General features: G+C 39.2%; 1 protein-coding gene across 16 annotated transcripts in view; it reads left to right on the top strand.

Moving 5' to 3' along the window:
- The window catches only part of ANKRD44 (ankyrin repeat domain 44), a 135,731-nt gene that overhangs the window by 52,973 nt on the left and 61,613 nt on the right, over positions 1 to 21,145 (top strand). For all 16 annotated transcript variants that reach the window (XM_027637419.1, XM_027637424.1, XM_027637416.1 and 13 more), the window contains exons 2-3: positions 7,479 to 7,562; positions 16,403 to 16,481. In XM_027637419.1, the coding sequence (XP_027493220.1) occupies positions 7,479 to 7,562; positions 16,403 to 16,481 (163 nt within the window). The remainder of the gene's footprint in view (positions 1 to 7,478; positions 7,563 to 16,402; positions 16,482 to 21,145) is intronic.

The raw sequence follows: 21,145 nt of genomic DNA, 5'->3' as shown, positions 1-21,145 counted from the left end.
TAACTGATAAGTTTAACAAAACATAGGCAACATGCAGTGCTTTTGGTGTGTAGAGGAACTTCAGGATTCCAGGAATGGCAGGATGTAACCTTTGCTTCACCTGGAAACATAAGCAATTCTTGGGGCAGTTGATAGGCTTCATAATGAAAAATGGGAGGCAGCCAAAATCTGGAGCCAAGCTAACAGCCAGAAATAGATCTGCTGAGAGGCTTGTTTTGCACCATCCAGAATGGCATATCAGAAATTGTGCAAACAGAAATACCAGACTTGATCCAGCATTGCAGAAGCAGAGTCAATCCTGACTGTTTTCCTTTTTAAGTATCATGAAGGCTTGACCAAATGAATGTTGGGCTGAAGTTTCAGCTGTCTCAATTTTTGTTTTCTTTCTTTCTCACTTGCTTGAAATACAAGCGTGTGTTTGATAGTGCATATTTGCAATTAAAGGTGTTCAAGTGTGTATCACCCAAGAACTTAAACTCCCTTGCTCCAGCAGCATGGAAATGGGGCAGCAGAGAGAGAAGCCAAGGTTTGAACCTCCTGGAGAAGATGAGTAGAAGGGAGGAAAGGGCTGGGCACAGAGTGGACCAGAACGGGAGGGTGCAGGGGTGGTGGGGAAGCAGGAGTGTAAAGCTGGTTTATTCTCGTTACTTCACAAGGAATGTGTTTCTGGGAAAGTGTACTTAAGTGTAGTCTGGTTTGCACATCACTCACTAAATGATCATTTGTGATTATGTGTAATTATAGAATCAGATCTATTGTCTTCTCTGTCTGGCCAGAGACACAGAGTTTTGTGGGTGGGGTGTAAGCAAAAGCCATCAGGGCCCTGCTGAGAGGGATCAGAGAGCCAGAAACCTGTGGAAGTACAGCCTGGATTTCCAGTCTCAAGCCCAGTTTGTCATTGCAAAGGCTTGACTGGTGTTGGAGGGGAAATCATTTAAAAGCATGTGATGCAGGATGTGTCATGACAACCCTGCTGTCAGGGTTGAGCCATGCTCTAAGCAGTTCAGGCTGTTCTTTTCCAAACCTAGTGTAAGCAATGTTCAAAACAAGGTCCTTAATGGAAGGTGTTTGTCAGCTCATCATCAAACAGTCTTGTTTCAAACATCTTTATTGTTGCTACTTACTTTAACCCTTTGCCAGCAATCATACTTTTCCATTCCCCTAATGCTGTGCAATATTAGTAATGAAGGAGAACTTGGGGTTTTGGAAAGTATACTCATTCACCTAAAGCTGGTGATGTGATTTTTCCCTTCACAACATGCAAAAGGGTATTTTTGGTAGGCTGTACTTCCAGCCTCTGAACCTGATCAGTGCTGGATACCAGGCACCCAGCTGAATTCATCTGGAGGGGTGGGAGTCCTCCCAGGATGCAGGTCCTCCCCTGGACCATGCTGCCCCAAGCTGCCTGGCTATCCAGCAGATTAAGGTTGGAGCTGCTCTGTTTTGGTAGCTGTTTGTGGTTGTCATGCAATTAGCAATGTATTCAGGTTTGTAATGTTACCAGCAATGGCAGTATCTGATGATCATGTTAGAATTGCTGTTATTTCAACTAATTTTGCACCAAGTATTTCTGCAAATATTCAAATCTCCATTTGTGAAGCCACTGTGGGAAAGGCTGAGTGCATACCTAAGTGGAAACTACCTATGGACCATGTTAGCATTAAATGAATTATTCAGACATTGGTTAAAAATTACTTAGGAACCACTTCTGCATTACTGAGCATTTGACTAATCTTGAGAGGAGGGGAGAAAGCACTGAACACAAACACTGTTAGTACCACGCTGCTGTCCCTGCAGACATCCTCGCCTGATGCCACTGGTGCTGCTCAGAATGTGTCCCTTAGGGTTAGACCATACTGGGAGCCACAGGTTTGTACTGGGGTATTTTCCATTTGGTCACTGAGCATTGTTTTGCGTTTTGTTGAAGTTGCCATTCATCATTTGAATCAAATCATTGGAGGGACAGGCTTTCAGCACTGAGGCTGTGGGCAGGTTCAGGATCCTGTGTTGTCCAGGCAAATGCAGACAGCCCCCTCCAGCTCCTCTTTCTTTAAAAAGTTTAGGTACAAGGTTGCTCTTGAAGCTAAACATATACTCTAGTTACAGTTTATATGTAAGTTTTTTCCTGATCTCAGGAGAGCATAACAGCAAATGAAGCAGTGATCGATTCTCCACTGCTCCTGTGTGCCCTGTGCCATTGGCACTGAAGTCCTTTTTATGGTCTGAAGGATGAATGCAGCCTGAGGTTTTGGAGAAGCTGTTATAAATGACATGGAAAGAAATGGGGGACCATTACAGGAAAAACTAACACTTCTTGCAGTGCAACTTAAATGCCCATTACATTCCTCTAAACAACTTAGAGCACAGCATGGCAGCAAGTTATAAAGTCATTGGTCTAGGGAAAGTGTCAGAGCACAGTTGTGTCCTTTGAATGTCCTTTAAAAACAACATGAAGATCTCTCAGTTTGTAAGTGCCATCTACACAGAGCTTTTCTTACTTTGGGGAATGTTGACCTGTGTTTTGTTGAATACCTCTGAGTGTCATGTAAGTGTGTTGGTCCTTGAGCACTGAAATGGGGTGGAACAAATTGAAATAAGTAGCCATGTGTAGGCATACATGCTGTCCTTTCTGCAGTGGATTGATGTGCAATCCTTAAATCATTTGGCTAGTCTGCAAAACATGGAAGGACATAAGAAGATAGAATTAAATGAATTGAAATATTTTTTTCCTGCCGTATCCGAAATGTTGCAGCGTACAGGGTATTTATTGATCTGCTCAGTATAAATGTCCCAGGTGAGTACATTCACTCACTTAACAATGCTGTTAGTTTGCCAAGGTGCTTCCAGAGAACCAGTATACCCTATTTACAGATTTGATTCTCTCTGCTGGCCTTTCAGTAGCTTGGACAAGTCGCTCTGTGAAAATCTGTAATAGCTCTGAAACATCCCTTAGCAACCAACCAAGGGCATTCTTCTCCAGATACCAGCTCTGTGAAAGTACTTTGCTGTCAGAAGTCAATATACAGAAATTCCAACAACAGAAAGGCACTCTTTGAAATAACAAATCAAGAGTAAACTTCTTTTTGTATTTACCCAGCAATTAATTTCTCAAACACAGTAAAAGGCTAACCCCTGATGCAAATGAAAAAGACTACAAGGTCTGTTAAAAATTATTAGTATTGAGTAATTTCTGTACATGGAACTATATAAATACTGAGCATCAGGGAAATGCACTCTGAAAATGAAGAGAAATCTGGTTAATGACTGTTCACTAATACAGACTGGTAAGTTAAAACAGTATTTCAGATATTCACGTGCTGTATGCTCAGAGGGAGAAAGTCCTAAACTAAAATTAGGAAGAATAGTCTGCTGTGACCAGTGGAAGGAAATATATATACATGATATGGCATTGCAGACAACCTTGTAATCTTGATTAATGGGAGTACCTACAGAAAAAGGTGTTTGGCAAAACATTGTCAAAATCAATACCACTTTGAAATGATTGCGTGTCTTGCTACATTGCCTTGCTAAAGAGAAATGAATACATGGACAAGTGTTTAGTTCAGGAACTTGATGTAATGCAATTAGATCTAGTAAAGGATCAATATATAACTTCTTTTCACTCACAAGACCAAGTGACAGTATATGATATCAAATTGGCATGGCAGTCGATTTTCCCTATCCCCCTTCAGCTCTTGTCAAACAAAAATCTGGCTTAAATAAGTCCTTGTTTGTGAGTCAGGATGTCTAAAATCAAGGTAAAATATTTAATATATGTTAGTTATTTGTTACTTAACAAGAATACTAACTGGTTTGCTAGGAGATTCAGCCCCCACTTTGGACATAGTAATTAAAATGATAGTTGAGACAGTCCCCTTAATTACTGCATCTTGTCTGGAGTTCAGAGACTTGCCAGTGCCACTTGGTAATAGTGTCTGCTGTCCCCTGTGCTGTCAGATCTATGGAGGAGAATTTCCCAGTGCTGGACTCTTTCTGTCAGTGTGGCTGTGGACACCAACTGAGCCACAAGACATTCTTCCACGTGGGTTTAAGTTCTCTGTTGCTGAAATAATTATGCCTTCAGTTCAACAAGTTAATTTTCCCTGGTGGATTGAAGTCCTTGTGATAGCCCCATGTGCCATGAAGGTTGCAACACAGGAAGATGTCTCCAGGTAAAATTTTATTTTTACTAAAATGCTTGTTACAGCACAAAGTAAAAAACAGTGTAATAAAACTTGTTATAAATTTCGTACTTATCATAATAACTCTGTAGAAAAAGTAGCATGGAAAGGGTTTTGCTAGCTGCTGGAGTGGTATTCTCAGAAAAAAATGTGAACACTCCCAGCTGAAACTCTCTTTAAGAATTTGGAAGCTCCAGAGAGCTGAGATGACGAAACAGTTGTTCATCATTCCAAAACCCTGCACCCTTGCTTAATTCTAATAATAGTTTTATATAACCTGCTCTGTGCTTGTGCTTTTTAATTCATTATGAGTGTTTTAAGAACCTCTGAATTTGAAGAATTTTAAAGTAAAATGTTTCTATAAATGAAATAACCCATTCATAGTGTCACAGGTTTTAGAAATTATTTCCGAAAATATACTTTATCTTTCTTTGATAATTAGGAAGGGGAAAAAAAAAAAAGAAAAAAAAAAAGAATTTAGTTGAAGTCATTCATGCGTGAATGTGGTAATCAGTGAAGATCAAAGAAGTAATCTGTTCAGGTCGTTGGACATCCATCATCAATGTGTGTGTAACTGCACAAGCTCCATTCCATCACTGTCAGCTGCTGAACAGAGCAATACTTTTTCCATTGTGCTGATGGATGCGGATGCAGGTTCTCAGTTCTGACCTCAAATTGCAGCAACAACACTGCAACAGACTTCTGACATATTTTTCCCAAACAGGGCATCATACTTGACTGAGCATCTCACCTCGAAACATGTCTTAATATGTAATAAAATTTCCTTGACAATAATGTGTCTCCCTTCAAAACTAATACCTTGGAAAATGAAGTGGAATAATGATGTAGTAAAGTAGGAAAATGGCCAATTGGAGGCTGCACAGCAGTGACTCAGGATGATTATTAACCTGTACTGGTTTTATCTATCCTTTCCAATTGCAGGCTCTGATAGTTCCCCATTGTCTCTGTCTCTTGCTGTTACAATTAGCAGTGAAATATTCTATTGTAATTAATTTATAAAAAGTAAATTATGGGGAAAATGGGCTGAAGGACTAAGGCCTTTGTAATGGGTATATGGCAACTTTCTCCTGTCAGCAAAGGTTATGTGTATTGGTGGTGTGAGACTTATAACCTGCTTCAGAGGCACAATAAATACTGCAGGTAGATGTGACCATGGTGTGGTGGACATAAATTGTGATGAGGGTCTTATAAATGTTACAAGTCTAAAGAACACAGTGTTATTATCAATCTGCTTTCTGTGTTAAGTAGCTGGTACTAATTAAAAAGGTCAAGCATTTCCTGTAAAGCCAAGTGTCTGATTCAGATTTCTGGCAGAGGGATAACGGGTCAAAGTGTATTATTGTAGATCTTCCTCTCTTTTTTAATGTAACAATGAACAGTACTTTACTCTTTCCCTTTTAAAAGAAAAATGTCACTTGTAACAGCATTTGAACTTTTTTTTTAAAATCCAATCGATTTAAAATTTGAGAGTTTTTTCTCTCTTTTCTCTTACCTATGTCTGAAGTCTCAGCTGAAATGCCATCAGAGCCTGGCTGATACCTTTTGTTTAGTGCTGGGCATCCCTGCAAATGAGTTCAGAGAGTAATCCAAGCTACTGGGGGTATTTGTTGCTTGGCCAGTGGGTTGTGTTGCCATTCAGCTTGAAATTGAGGAGTTTTCTGCTTTCCTCTTATTTTTTTTTTAAATTTAAATATTATTATAAATGTACATGAAATGAAAATATTTTGGTGTGAGCATTGTGATTTCATAAACATTCACTGATTCTTCATAGCTGTTAGTATTAGGAGAGAAGGGAACAGACTCTGAGCATCCTTCAGTGGGGAATAGTCTCCCTGGCCATCTTGACATGGGCTGGGAAGGAAACATGCTAAATGGGTCAAGTGAAATGCTATTTTTTTTCTTTCTTTCTTTTTCAAACACCCACAACAATCCATAAGACTGCAGACAGCTGTGATAAGAGATGCTGCTTTAGTCCTTTTTCCATTGGAGGAGTGGCAAGAATTAAATTCCAGTGTGAATGTTTCTCAAGGACATAAGGGATTAATATGTCTTAAAATAGACATCATTAACTTAGAAATGTATTTTCCACATTTGAACTTGATGAATTTTGCAGTGAAAAGATAGGGGGGAAAACGGTATTTTCTTTGTTCTTTCAGCCTGTTTGTGAATTTTGAGAGAACCTGTTTACAAGAGAGTTAAATTTTGAAGAGTCTCAAGAACTGTTGTGGTTTTATGTGCTTAAGTAGGCATGCATGCTTCCATTTTGCAGGGTTATTTTAGATTCTGGTGATTGCATGGCACCACAAACTCTGTTTTTGCCAGTAGGACCATGAGACAACCTGGAGGTGGGCAGTGAGATTGGGGGGTGCCCACGCTGCCTTCAGGAGGGGTCATGGTGCAAGTGGGGCCATCTCCCGTTTCAGCAATTGCTCCAGGGAATAGGGATCTTTGTAATTTGTCCCCTTCTTTTTCTGATCTCCAGCAGCAAGATTTTTATTCTTTTACTTCAGCGGATCACGTCTTGCCAACTTGGTTAATAACTCAAATATTTGCTGCTGGGGGTCCAGAACAAATGTAGCCAGAAGGACTGAAATTCCCAACTCTGGACGAGTAACGGGACAGTTGAGCATATGCAGCTCCCTCTCACTGATGGGTGATGCCAGCACTGCCAGAGGAATGAGTGTGGCATATTGTTTCTCCTGTATATGCCCGATTATTTATTTTTGCATTCCGATCCATAATAGCATAATAACAGACTTGGAACAATGAGATAATTATTTTGCTTCTTGGGTGGTTAAAATTAACTGTGCTTGTTGCATATTTATTCAGTAAAAAAAAAAACACAAGATGTTTAGTAATTGCCCAGAAATTCATTATCTGCATAATGTTCTGTTTCTAAATGTGTGTTGCATGACCATTAATCTGTGCCAACAGCAAACATGCAGCAATATCTGATGTAATTAGTTTTCCCCTTACATGCCAAGGAGAACATCTGGGCTAATTGCATGTTGTTGACAAAAGTTGCCATTCTAATGGGGGTCTCTGTTTGTGCACACACACACACACACTCATTATATGTACAAACATGCCATGATTTCAGTTTATCCTCAAGCAAACTGATAGTTCTTACTGATGAGATACTCTTGGTGATTTGTCGCTGGGGTCATAAAATGTCTGGAGGCAACATTAGTAAATGTTAGCAGGAATAAGATGCTCTCCTCTTAAGCAGAAAATAAACAAACCTGTAATGCTGCTGCTTCTGTTTTGTTTTTCCAGCCGCCACTGGTCCAAGCGATTTTCAGTGGTGATCCAGAAGAGATCCGGATGTTGATCTACAAAACTGAGGATGTCAACGCCTTGGTATGTGACTGGGCATGTTATGTGCCTGTGGCACATAAGGGCTGTGCTTGTGGGCTGCTACAATGGCAGTATGAAAAATGTCCTTAGTAATTAACACATAACAGAATGAAAATGATTGGGAAGTAAGAAATTTGGGACTTCAGTGGAATCCTAATTAGTAGTCTGAAATATAATTGTCTCCAACAGTTGACTTTAAAATTTTCTTACTCTATGATAATTATTCCAAATGTGCAGGTCAGTCAGGGACACTTTTTTCTCTGACTGAGAAAATGAATGAAAACAGCTGAAAACTGCATATTTTTACTCTCTGTAGAGCTTCCTTTTGTGAAGTGCCTTTGCAGATCAGGAGCTGTTATTCAGCCTTTGACTGTGCTTAAAGCTTTCACATAGGTCTCAGCAGTAAGAGGCAAGGAAGCAGAATCTTGGCCATAATTTGGCCACAAAGGAATTACTGTTCTGGAGATTGGCTTACTCTAGCCAGAATGGTAAGCAGCTGTAAAGTAGTAGTATTTAGGTACTTTGGTACTGGAGGAAAATATCTCCATTTGAACTTGGTCTTTCTGCAGAAGTTTGGATATTTTTTTTCCCCTTTTGAATTTTAACTTAAATCCATACTATTAGAGTCCTGTCAGTCCTGACTACAATCTGTGGCCTCTGAAAGTGGTGAGAATATAAAGCAGAAGCAGAATGATGATTTCCAGGTGTTTCCTGGACTTTTGAATCAACCCTCCTTGCCTTCATGTCTTTCTCTGACATAAAGTCTTCAGTTTATTTATAGATAACACCAGCACTTGGTCTGGTTTAGTCTTGGCACTGAAACTTTTGCAGGTAGTGGGTCCAACCTGTTGGTTCGGAGCTGCCGAAAGGAACTGGAGAAGTGATCCTACAGATCTGGTTGACTGGGGCTCCACTCCATTCGCTGTCAAGAGCAGAAAGACTTGCTTTTGTTTTAAATTGGGAATCTGATCCAAGACCTTGACATTAGGCTTTCCCTGTGATTATCAGTGTCTGATTGTTTTGTTAAAAGTTCCTAAAAGTGCTTCGTTGAAGAATCATTTCCCTTGAGTTTCTTCTTTATTTGTTTTTGCTGTTGGTCTAAAAAAAACAAACAAAAAGCCCCAAACTAACTAAACAAAAACTCCACAACAAGCTAGGTGAATGTCGTAGTTCCTCTGCATTTCATGTTGTTTTTTTAAAATAGCATTTCCTGCTCAAGATTATTGCCTGCTTCTCAAATGTTTTTCAATCCTTTGGCTGCAAGTGTGTAGTGATGGTTGCCAGGGAGATGCTCTCAGCTGTCAGGTGTGATATAGATGAGGAATACATATTTTGCAGATGAGTACCATGGTACTTAATAAAAAAAGTCATTGAACTTGAATGGTCTGCCCAGAACACTATTTATAATACTCAAAATCCATCCAAGAATGCTTTGCCTAAACAACTATTTTGTCAGGAGCAAAACACAAACCTTTTCTTTTGACTAATTAGAAAAATACTGGTCAATGTGAAACGTGGAGATTGTGCTCTGAATAGTGACTGCAGACAAGTGTTAATTGCTTAAAATATCACTAAAGAAAGACCAAAAGATTTCCCTCCCTTGTACTGTGAGCTGGCAATTTGCATTGCATGCTTATGTTTCTATTTTAAGGGTGTTTTTAATTACTTCCATGTTAGTGTTTGGTTGCTCATGTGAGAGGAAACTCTGACACTGTTTGGCAGCGATTTGTCCTTTGTTGATCATTTTGGTTGGCTCTGTTAACACTGGAATAGTTTAAATATAGGTAGGACAGGGATACAAAATAAAAGACTGGTTTGTAGCAAGCTCTGGGAATTTCTGGAGTTTTAAAAATTGTTTTTTTGGAATCTGCAGCAAGAGAAGTATTTGGAAGATAGAACAAAAAGCGCATAGAGAAACTCCACAAAATTAGGAATGTATGTGCATACTTCCTAAGAGAAAATTAATCTCAGGAAAGAGTTTGGAGGAAATCTTGGAGGAAATCAGAAGTTTAGCATGCTACTACTTTTTTTTTTTTTTTTTTCCTGGTCTGGTAAAATAATTATTATCTTTCCAAGCTGGGAAGTGTATGTTGATAGAAATGGCTACATTTCTGGATGCTGCTATAATTGTGAATTCCATGTTGCAACAAAGTGAAAGCTGTGACTGTTTGGCTTACAAGTGTGGTTTTAGTTCATTCTGCCACCACAATTGTCACTGTGACCTCTCCAGTCCCCAGCTGTGCTTTGGGGGAGCATGTGCACCCTGAGGGCATGGGCACTGTTATCCTTAGCTGTTCTACTCGGTAAGCAATTCCCTACCATGGGGTACCAAATGTGCACTGTTTCCTTGAGAAATGTGGTCTGCCTGTGGGCAGTGTTCAGCAGCCTGTTTTCCCAGGACATTTGCAATATTGGTTGCACTATCTAGACTGCCAGACTAGTTTCAGGTAGGCATTGTCTACATTTGCTGTTTGGTGCATTTAGAAATAATAGGGTGATCATGCTCTGTGTGTGTAGGTGGGGATATTTTAGGGTGCTATTTTTACTTTGGGAAGAGTGGGAGAGAATGACTCCCAGAATCCAGGGACTACTCTGCATCCAGTTGTAACCCCTTGTTATTTGGGATTTGTAATACATGCAGCTGTGCAGCACCCTAGATCTGCAAAGTCCAGTTCTTATGTGTGATGTTATAAACCAAAATCTTCCTGTGAAATTTCGATTTTCATCTTAGTCTTCTAGTTTCCCCTCAAAATATCTAAAACCAAACAAAAAAAGTCAAAACCCCTTCCAGTATTCTTCTCTATAACTAATGTGATGTTTGCAAGCCAAACCAGACATTTAATTCCCTCTGTTTTTATTTTTTATCCCCTAATCCTGCGTTTTCTCTTGGATACAACCCTAAAACCACAAAATATATTTAAAACTTTGATGTCTCCAGAATATCTTCTGGATATTCCGGATTTTTATTTTTGGGAAAGTAACTGGTGTGCTACCTCATTCCACCAGTGAGACTGTTGAAGGCAACATTTGCATTCCCACAACATAGGTGCTTCTGTTTCTGCTGCTGGGGCACAGTTGCTGGTACAGCCTTTTGGGCTTGATCCTTGTAGCCTCTTTGCTCAACACTCTGCCAGCTGGAGAACCTGCAGATGCTTCTTGCTGCTCATCAGCATCAAGAGATAATTGTGTGAATGTTTATTATGGGTAAGGAGGGCAAGAAGGATCTCACTATGGAGAGACATGTATGTATGTATGCTGTTTATTACTTCTTTTACACATTTTTCTGCTTGATAAGGCATAGATTTGCAGGACTGCCTTCGTCAGGAGGATTCAGGCTTCATCCAGGTCTTCACACACACAAAAAAGTTATATATATATTTCTGTAATATTACTAAGCATATTTTTGGAGGTGGTATAAGTGCTTGAGGGTATAAGTGCACACATGTTTAGGATTGTGAGTCTGAAAGGCTTTGCATGCTTGGGATACCTGAAGTGAAGACCAGCTTGTCATTTAGAGTGACACATTTGACTTGGGACTTAAGAGAGACTGTAATGTGGTATTTCAGTTACCTTGGGATACCAGACCCTCGTCTCTGCTCTCATCCAAGGAATCATGATTTGCTTTTTGGCACTGTGGAGCCTTGCAGGAGAATAAAGCTGTACTGGAATTAAATGCTCCTCTTTAAGATGTAGTTATGCTGTGCTGGAAAATCTTCTGGAGGATTTAGCCAAGAAGTTGGAAAGGCTTCTGCTTTGACACAGTATGACAGTTTGGTGCTAGGTAATAGCTGTGTTTCCAGTGGTATTTAGCCTGTAGTAGTGCTGTTTGATATGCTGTTTCTTTAAGTGGGAAGTGACAGGAGCAATTTTTTCTACAGATATTATGAACAATTCTCAATTATGTAAGGAAATTGAATACGAAATTACATTGATGTTTGCAATGCAAGGTAACTAGCATGACTTAATTTTTTTGTTTGTTTTAGAATTTTTTCTTTATATTTTATACAGAAAAATTTTGAACTGTGAAAAAGATTCTACTGGAGAGACTGAGAGTCTGAAATCTTCTGGGTTGCTTTGCAACAGCATGTTAGTATACTAGTGGTTACTATGTTATATATATCTGTGCTGGTGACTCATGTTATCAGTGTACCCAGAATGTTAGAGACCCTTAAGGATGTATAGGCCATCAAAGTCTCATGGCAGGGTTTGGCTGTAACTGCATTATTTTCTTGCAAGGCAGCAATATCAACCTGAAATACTTGAATTTTCTATATCTTTTCCCATCCATTTACATGTGATGTACATTCCCATGCCTTCGGCCTTTCCCCCCAGCTCCCCCAAAAGTTAATATTGTGTTTGTAAAAATGGAGGAGTTATTTAAGTCTAGCTTTTGAATCTTACATTGAATATTCATAAACATTAGAATATTTCCATTCATTAGGATAACAGTTCCTACGGTCTCAATATAGAATTAGTAATTAATTGTTAAAATTATCTTTTTCTCGCATGAAAGCTGCCATCAGCCTTACAGAAGGCAAGTGTTAAATGTGGGGAAAAAGAGCAGATAATTTTTCTCAGGAGATCAAAGTATTCGCCTTTTCTACCTCATGGGCAACTAAAGACTCAGTCCAGAAAAATATTTGTTTCTGAGGCCAAACTGAAGACTGTGAGGACAAGAGCTGATGGAACCAGGATCTGCATTTTCAGATAGGAATTCCTTAACTTGATTATTACCAAGCAGAAGAAAGAGCGCGAGACATAAGTTACACAGCTTGACTTTCCCCTTCAGCTGGTGCTCGAAGTTAAACACTTTGATTTGCTCTGTAAATTACAGGCTTTAATAAAAGAATGTATGAGTAGAAAAAAATCCTTGAAGCAGCAGATATTTTCTTGGTACACCGTCAGCTTTTGGCTTGGAATGGTTGTAAATAGCCCATGAAGTAGGTGCTCATATGCTTTTAACCTCTTCAGTAGTTCCTAATAGTTGCCAATATTGAATATTCCTGAAGTCAAGTTGTATCTAAATGTTTGGGATTTTAATGGTTGTGCTATTTTAATTTAGGTGTATGCAGATGTAACAACTGTAAATGGAGGGAATGAGCAGGAAGTTTGTTTTCTGTTATTATTCTGGTTAGACTATATCAGTGGAAGTTGTAGCCATTCACATGCCTTACTCTGCCACCGAGGCACATCTCAGGCAGGAGGTGGTGGGAATCCAAAGACTTCATTAACTTGGTTTCTGGGGGTGTGTTAAAATCCTTCTGTAAATTCCAGCTATTCCTGTTAGCTGCTCAGTCAGTTTGGTGACAAAGGAAGGATACATACATTAATTTTCTGCAGCAGTTGCACTCTACGTGTTAATAGTAAGGAACTCTGTCTTAAGCATCACCTGATCTGAGCAGCTGCAGTTGATCTCAAAATTCTTATTTGAGATGTAGGCTCTGTTGAGGAGGAAATGTAGGCCCTTTTCTTAATGTGCCTGCATATGTTACATGTGCTGATATGATTCATTCAGTTCACTGTTCTAATCTTCATGTACCTCAAGGCTCTGATCCAATAAAGCACTTAAGGACTAGTCTAAGTTTAAGCCTGTGAAGGGTCTTATCAGTGTCACTGTGATCACTTGAACAGTTTAAGTATGTGTTGAGTGTTTTTCATGCTGAGGCCTTCTGTCCCAGATTTCCTGTTTGTTAGTCTTAATTTCTTTTCTCTGTACTTAAAACAAACAAAAGCATACAGATGTTAGTATGCAACATCATCTTTTCTGTGAACTAAGATAGGTTACTAAAACAGTTTTCATAGAATCATAGGATGGTTTGGGTGGGAAGTGATCCTAAAGATCACCTAGTTCCAACCCCTGCCATGGGCAGTGACACCTGCTCAGAGCTTCATCCAACCTGGTCTTGAATACATCCAGGGATTGGGGCATCCACATTTTCTCTGGGCAGCCTGTTCCAGTGCCTCACCAACCTCACACTCAAGAATTTAGTCTCAGTATGTAATCTAAACCTGCCCTCTTTCCTTTTGAAGCTATTCCCCCTTGTCCTATCACCCTTGTAAAAAGTCCCTCTCAAGCTCTCTTGTAGACCCCCTTTAGGTACTGGAAAGAGTGTTTATCTCATCTCAGCATGATTTTCTAGCCATTGTGTACAGCTTATCTACTGTCTCTTACTGACCTTTTATTCCTCTGAGAACTGTACTTGAAGCAGGTCTGATTATTCGTCTTAATGCTATTTGTAACCCTGTTATCATCTCTTTTCCCCCGCTTACTTTCCTTGCCTTGATAATGTATGTTGAGGTTTGGGGTTCTGCCAAGCCTTTCCCTGAAAGGACAGATTTTAGTCCTCTCTCTCTGTTTGTAGCCTTCAGTCTTTAGATCATTGCTGATATACTTTTGTACTCCTGTTTCCACCATCATGTGACGAATATGTCTGTAGCTGAAAAGATGTCAGGGCATGGGCCAGATGGAAAGGCAGTGGGTGATGTGAGTCTGGCTGCAGTGGTACACAGCTTTGAGGAGGATGCAGTGAGTGTGGTTGGACAGATGGGGAGATGCCTTAGTTCCTCTGTTTCTGTATCAGTCCTGTGCAGAGTCTAAACAGGATGTTCCTCCATTGAATTTTTCAACTGCATGCTTGTCTGCGGGTGTAGTGTGTGGACTTCTCCCTGCCAAACTCCAGAAAATGGTTCCTGTAGGGCTCTCTGTGAAAGTGAACTCTGATTTGTGCCTGATTGTGATAAATGGAGAAGTTTTAGGTTTTTTTTCCTCTTGGAGAAATGAAGCTTAAATTCAGTTTCATGACTAAACCCAACTTTCCCTGGAAACTTGATTCTTGCTTAATATGATAGGACTTTGCATTGATTTTTAAAAAGCAAAAGCTGAGAAAGCTTACAGAGTGTTATTCCTGTTACAGGAAGGATAAAAATTCTAGTTTTCTCTTTAATGTCCTTTCCTCTCTGTTGTCAAATTTCCATCAGATTTACAGTTTACTACATAATATCTTTATAATCAATAAAGCACTGGGTAGCCTTGGTTCCTTGATACAGAAAATTGCTTGGTCTTGTATCATTAGCATTTGACTGTTGCCAAAGTTGGCTGTGTTGCAAAAAACTGTCACAGAATTTGTCACTGACAGGTACGATGGCTGCTACAAATACTGCATTGTATAAAGAGAGCTCTGTGCATTGAAATGAGCAAACTGAAAACCCAAATAAAACTGATTCTGGTTTTATATAAGTTTGATCAGTTTTAGCATATATTTTGCCATGGGTAACCATAGGACAGAATATTTGTGGAAAGTCTCATATGCACTTGTACCTGTGAGAGCTGTTTTGTGGTGGATTGGGTGTTAGGAACTGAGCATGTGAGAGAATCCAGCTTGTTATTTTGGTTCCTGAGAGGACTCTGCTGGATGGACACTACTTAACCTTCTTTTAATTTACCTGTCATGTGAGGAGGTGAAGTTCTGTAAGATACCTCCCTCTCTGACCTGTGACAGCCTGGGTTTTATGTAATCTGTCTTCTGAGTGGTTTATGTGCATGCCCAATATAAAAGATCAAAACGCAGTGGAGCAGACTTTGAGGACTATATGCATTATATATATTTAAAAAACCATAAAAATGAAATTATTCTGGTTGATCAGTGGCTCTGTGCCTTTCAGTGTTGGAAAATAATTTTCAGCGTTCAAATGACAAATGCTTCTGCTGCACTGATTTGTCCACATCTATAGCATACTTCAAAGGTATTACAAAATAGCTTATGGTGGTTGACTTCTTGGTCATGTTAAAAGTGATATTTTATATGACAGGCTCAGAGATCTGCTTCAGGGACACTGGTAGGGTTTCTCTGTTGGTATTGTTTGCAGGAAGTGTTGAATTTGTTACCAGCTTACAATATTTAATGCTAATAAGTTGCAATAAGTTTCATTGATAAGGTCTCTTAGAACTTATTTTTGTGGTTAAGAAACCAAAATGAAATTCATTTAGGACTGGAAACAGGGATGAAATAGCACAATGAGCAGTAGTAGCAGTTCTTGTGATTGTTGTTGCCCATGTTATAATGTTTTAGCAGTTTCTTTTGAAGACCTATGTTCTGCAATCATCTGAATAAAGCAATAAAAGAAAGGGGTTTTTTTAAACACTGTATTTATACCCCTTGAAGTTAGAAAAGAAAATCTTGAAATTGGACTCCTTAATGTGCAAAATTACAGAAATCAAATAAAAGTAGAGGTATTTCAGAAGTTATATATATGATAATTAGCAATTCTTCTAAGTTTAAAGATACAGATTTGACTAGTAGTATTTTCTTCTTTTATATTGAAAGGATCAAGGTGCATGTGCCCATTTTGGGCTACTGTGCAGATAACCAGGCTAAATGGTATACAAGGACCTTTAGAGACTAAGAGGATTACATCTTGACCTTGGTGTGGTTCCAAAAACCATTCTCCCAAGTTATCCTTATGATAGCTCTGTGTGTCTTGTATTGTTGGTGCAAACTGCATTACAGAGTCTGATATCCAGAGGCATCTCAGTTATGTTGCTGTGATACTTAAGAGTGGGAAAGAGACCCATGGATGATGCCTTTTCCTCATTTTAGATTTGATTTGATCTACCTGTAAACAGGCTACCAGAGTAAAGACAGTGTCTCTGCAAGGTGTGATGGAAACAAGTGATAAAGAAAAGCTGAGGATTATTGGGAGGAAATGTGTTGTTGAGATCTTGAATTTTGTTCTTTCAGTGAGATTGCATTTCTAATTGTAAACAGAAACGCACACAGCAAATAAATATGTACAAATGCATTGCTCTTTAACATGAATGTTTGCACTGATTTGTGGTTTTGTAGGATGCCGAGAAACGAACTCCTCTTCATGTGGCGTCATTCCTGGGGGATGCAGACATCATTGAGCTTCTCATTTTGTCAGGTAAGGTGGTGACCCTCGCTGTTATTAACTGGTAAAATAGCTAATTTTAAAGCTACAAGGAATACCCAGCAAAGCATATAAAAGTGAATTTTGGGCAGTGCCTATATATTGTGAATTTCATGGAGTTCATTGCATATGTTGCAAACTTAGAAAATATATTTAGATTTAGTGATACAATTATAAAATGTGCACAGTGACTGAGCACAATTAATAAACAAAGTAACTAGTTTTTAACAACTTTTAAAGCATTCAAACTGACAGTATTTTTGCTTCAGAAACTTGCTGAAGTACGTATTTGGAATGTGGATTCACATCCTGGAGTACAAGCCAAGAATTCCTGTTCAGCAAAAATTATTATGGAATAATAGGAAAAAAGTTATAAATTAGTTTAAATGAATTTTAAGTGGTATTTACATTAGAAATATGATTCTAAGAGGAAGTTTATTTGGATGTTAGAAACTGTGCAGTAGGATGTATCTGAACAACAACAGCAACAAATCAAAACACGTTTTCCAACTGTTATAGTGGCAAAAAACAAGATCAAAATATGTCAGAACAAAGCATAAAGCAGACATCTCTCAGGAATTGCACATATTTCATGGCAAACTCCTGGATGTGCTTGCAAATTTCAAAGGCAGTGTTTTTCTAAACTGGAGAACTGTAAGAATAAAGCTTATGTGGTTTAAGAATTTGAGATTGAAAGGAGCCTTATGGTACAAATGTCTAAGGTTGAAAGCAACCCTGCTATATAATTGGTTTCACAAATTATTGGTCTGCCTCTTCAACTTAGTTGTGTATTTTTTTAAAAGTTATTTCAGAATTATCAGTCCTGTGACTGCAAGGCACCTTCTAATTTCCAACCTTGAATCCTAGAATAATTCAGGCTGGACGGGATTTCTAGAGATGACCTCATCCAGCCCCCTGCTTAGAGCACCAGCCAATTTCAAAGTTAAATCAGGCTGTTGATGGGTGCATGCAGACCACACAAACATGTATCTTTGGTTTACCAGTCTAACCACACCTGGAGAAGGCAGAAAATGTTAATTCAGTTTGCTGTAGCTATGTGTTTTCTCTGTTCATTGTGGGGGAATTTTTGGTTTGCCTAATTGCTTAATGGAGGTAAGTGGCTGGACATGCATCATCCATCAGACTTTTCTGCTGTAACCCTGATGCCAGCAAAATAGTTGGAAAGAACATTGCTCCACTGACAGGTTATGCTTGGGTGGGTTTTCAATGTGCTAAATGCAAACATGATTTTCTACATTGGGAGGTAAGATTTAATAAGCTTCATCTGTACATGTGTTCTTGCAGCATGTGTTGTTTGTCTCATACTCCTATTCCATTGTGGTGTGAGAAGACTGAACAAGTAATGTCTTTTTGAAAAAAGAGAAAGTTTTGCAAGTAGCAGCACAGGCAACATCCTCATAAAGAGATAGGGGAAGCTGTTTTGCCCATTTGTCCCTTGATTCCAAATAGCATCCAGAAATGTCCAGGTGAACATTGTTGGTTTTGATCACATTCCTAAAAAGGGAAGGAGGCTTTCTAGTGTTCTTCTGGGACACTTAGTTCCAGCACCTGACAGCCAAAATGTCATCCCAGGGCTGTAGGGTTTGTCTGGTCAACAGCATAAAATGTAGGTGATATATCTTGGGGGTTTTTTTATATATCTGAGTGTGAAAAACTTGTAATGTGGGCTTTTAAAAACTGAACTTTGTGTCAGTGGGACTGTGCTGGTGTTCAGTCTGCAGGAACTGTGTGGATCTTTCCCAATTAGCTCAGCATGAGTCAAAATTAATTTTGTCTTGCATGTTCTACCTATTCATTGCTCTTTAATATCTGATGTTCCATTATTTGATGACTATGAGTACTTGTATCCAAGAGCGAGTTTGGAGGTTTCTGAGGTTTGGATGAGCAGGTTGAGTTGTTATAAACATCTCTTTGTGACTGTGATCTCTTCATGAACTAGGCTGCAAAGACAACTGCAGCATCTTCCTTTGCTTCACCTCTTCATTCAGTAAACTGTATTAGTAAAAGCATATTATAAAAGATTAATCTGAACATAAAATTTAGTTACATAAGCAGAAAAACTTTCTTGTCTGACTTAAAATGAGATGATGTTTTAACAGAGGGAAAGTGCAAAAATGCTTGCTGTTGTTGTCAAGCAATAGTCTCAGCATGAGTAGAAACTAGGAGGAATATCAATGTATTGCATTTTGCACAGGGCTCAGGACAGAAATGAAATGAAATATGCACATTCTGATATTTGTAGCCCATGAACTGGTGGCAGCACAAATGAATGTAGTGTCTAGTGAATAAAATTTCTGCTCAGGTTGTTGGAGACAGACCAGAAATGGCTTTCTAGGTAGCCACTGAAATGGAATCTGTTTGGAACTGATACAGCAGATAGAGTGCCAGATCCCTCAACTGGTATGAATCACCCCAGCCCATTAAATGTCAGAGGCAGATAGATTTACAGCAGCCCAAAGGTCTGATCCATAATCATATGGTTCAAACTTGGGAAATGTGCTGTCGTTTTGTTTTTCCAGGCTACATGAAAGCAGAGAGCTTTGAGCACTTCTTCACCTCCTTTCTGTCAAAAAGGAGAAGGACCAGGGTAATCACCTCACATAAATGAAGCTCTGTATGATGACACAGTCGTGGACGTGCAAGAACAACTGTCTGGGCAAACCCAAGCTCCATTCTCATCTGTGCTGGGGCCTCCCCTCATCCTGGGCTTTGAGCTGGTGCCTGGGGAACTAATGGTTGAGCTCAGTCCCTTACCCCTTGTTACCTACCAAGGCACTTGCCATCTTAGAAATATTACCATGCCTTACTAATACTGAAAGCTCTGAGCTTCTTGGCAAGAAGGTATGGCAGCTATCCTTACATTTGTGAGGGCCTATTGCTGTGTCTCATAGCAGGAGTTGGAAAGGTGCATGTAAATGATGACATTAATAGGTTACGGTTTTCCTCCTTCATTGACCATCCCTAATTTTGGAGAGTTAGACTGTGGAATCTAGGTTTATTAGAGACATGTGGATTTGGCAGATATGCTGCATGGAAAATTGTACTTTGGTTATGGTAAAGAGATGTTAACTTTAGTCCTGAAAGCCAGCATCGAATTATTTCAGATCTCGTAAGAATCAGAAGGCAATTTCAGATTTATTTTCTCTTTTGGCAGAAAAATTTGAGAGTGAAAGATAGCAAAGATTACAAACCAGGCCTATTAAAGAAAAGTGGAACACGGAAAGTTTCCTCTCTTTTGATTTTATTGGTAACATTATATGTTATGTTGTCTACTTCAGCCTCCCAGGGCAAATCCCTACAGCTAAGTCTTTCCTTCAGGCTCAGGGGTACAAGCCCTCCCAACAACAAAGTGCAGAAGATGGATCAGAGAAAAGGGTTTTCTCTGAAGGGTTTTTGTAAAGTGGACATTTTATGGGTGGATGGGTGCTGTGGCTACCTGAAAGGATTTTAAGTGAAATCTTTAAAGCAATTTATATTTCAAGGAAGATTGTACTATGAAGGACAGAATATACACCAAGTGTATATCAGTCCTCTTTGTGCTTATAAACACACAGATTAATTCACAAAGTACTGTAGGAAGTGCATTGAAATATTGTTAAGGTACTTGGTCCAGAGTAAAGAGAGGGACACTCAATCTCTGAGTGACTTTGAGGAAGTGTCGTGGGATAGACTTGAAAATTTAAGCTTCTGTTTTTTGTATAGAGCTCGTTGTAGGTGCATTAGCGTGTTCTAGAGCACTTTGCTCAGTGCTTTCAAAGAGCTGCCCCTGGGCTGTCACAAAATGAATGCTCAGGTTCCTGGAGTGTACAGGACACCCTTGAAAATGTGAGCACTGTTCACTGGGTGCCTCTGCTTGATCTCCCTTAAAATGGCAGGTATTTTCTCTCCCCAAGGGAGTGCATCAGTATTGGTGAAATTTTCATTGTTATTAACCATTGACTGGAAGGAACTGCTAGGAACCCAAAAGCTGAATTTTGGTGAAGGAAATGGGCAGGCCAAGGAGAAAAATTTTGAAAGGTCTCTTCAAGAAATGTGCAACCTCACTAAATGGACAACAGCAGCTCCTGTAACAGGCAACAGCTGAATTGTGTAGCTCCTTAAAAACAGAAATCAGAAACATATTCAACTGATGCATTGAATTAGATACATAGGAGCAATTTCACTGTTTCACGTAAAGAGGCACAGAGAGGTAAAGAAAATTGTAAAACAGCTGAGAAAGAAAAGGCTGATAGCATGCTGAGTGTTATTTTATTTATACTGGTATTGTTTTCCTTTTATTATTTTCTTTAGCTGCTTTCTTGGCAACTATTTCAGTTTCTCAAAGGGTAAGTGGATCAGTGAAGGGCATGAATAACTACTGATGGAGACACTTCGCTAAGTTTTCTAATCATCTTCATACCAATGCCACTGGAGTTGTCGAATACTGAGGAATAATATATTTGTCACACTTTGCTACTCCACACATAAGCCTTTCTGATTTGCAACCATCTGCTGCTAGGAATTAGTGAATCAGTAGGAATAAAGCAAAAGAAACCTTCGTTAAGAACATGAGGCAAAACCCCAAGGCAAATACAAAATAAATTTCTAAACCCAAAAAGAGATATTTGGTGGCAGTTACTAGGAATTCATCTAGGCAG

This window comes from Corapipo altera, unplaced genomic scaffold (genome assembly GCF_003945725.1).
Source record: "Corapipo altera isolate COAL_440 unplaced genomic scaffold, ASM394572v1 45, whole genome shotgun sequence".
Classification (NCBI taxonomy): Eukaryota; Metazoa; Chordata; class Aves; order Passeriformes; family Pipridae; genus Corapipo; species Corapipo altera.
The sequence above is the reverse complement of the archived record's forward strand: the minus strand, read 5'-3'. Positions and strand labels throughout refer to the sequence as shown.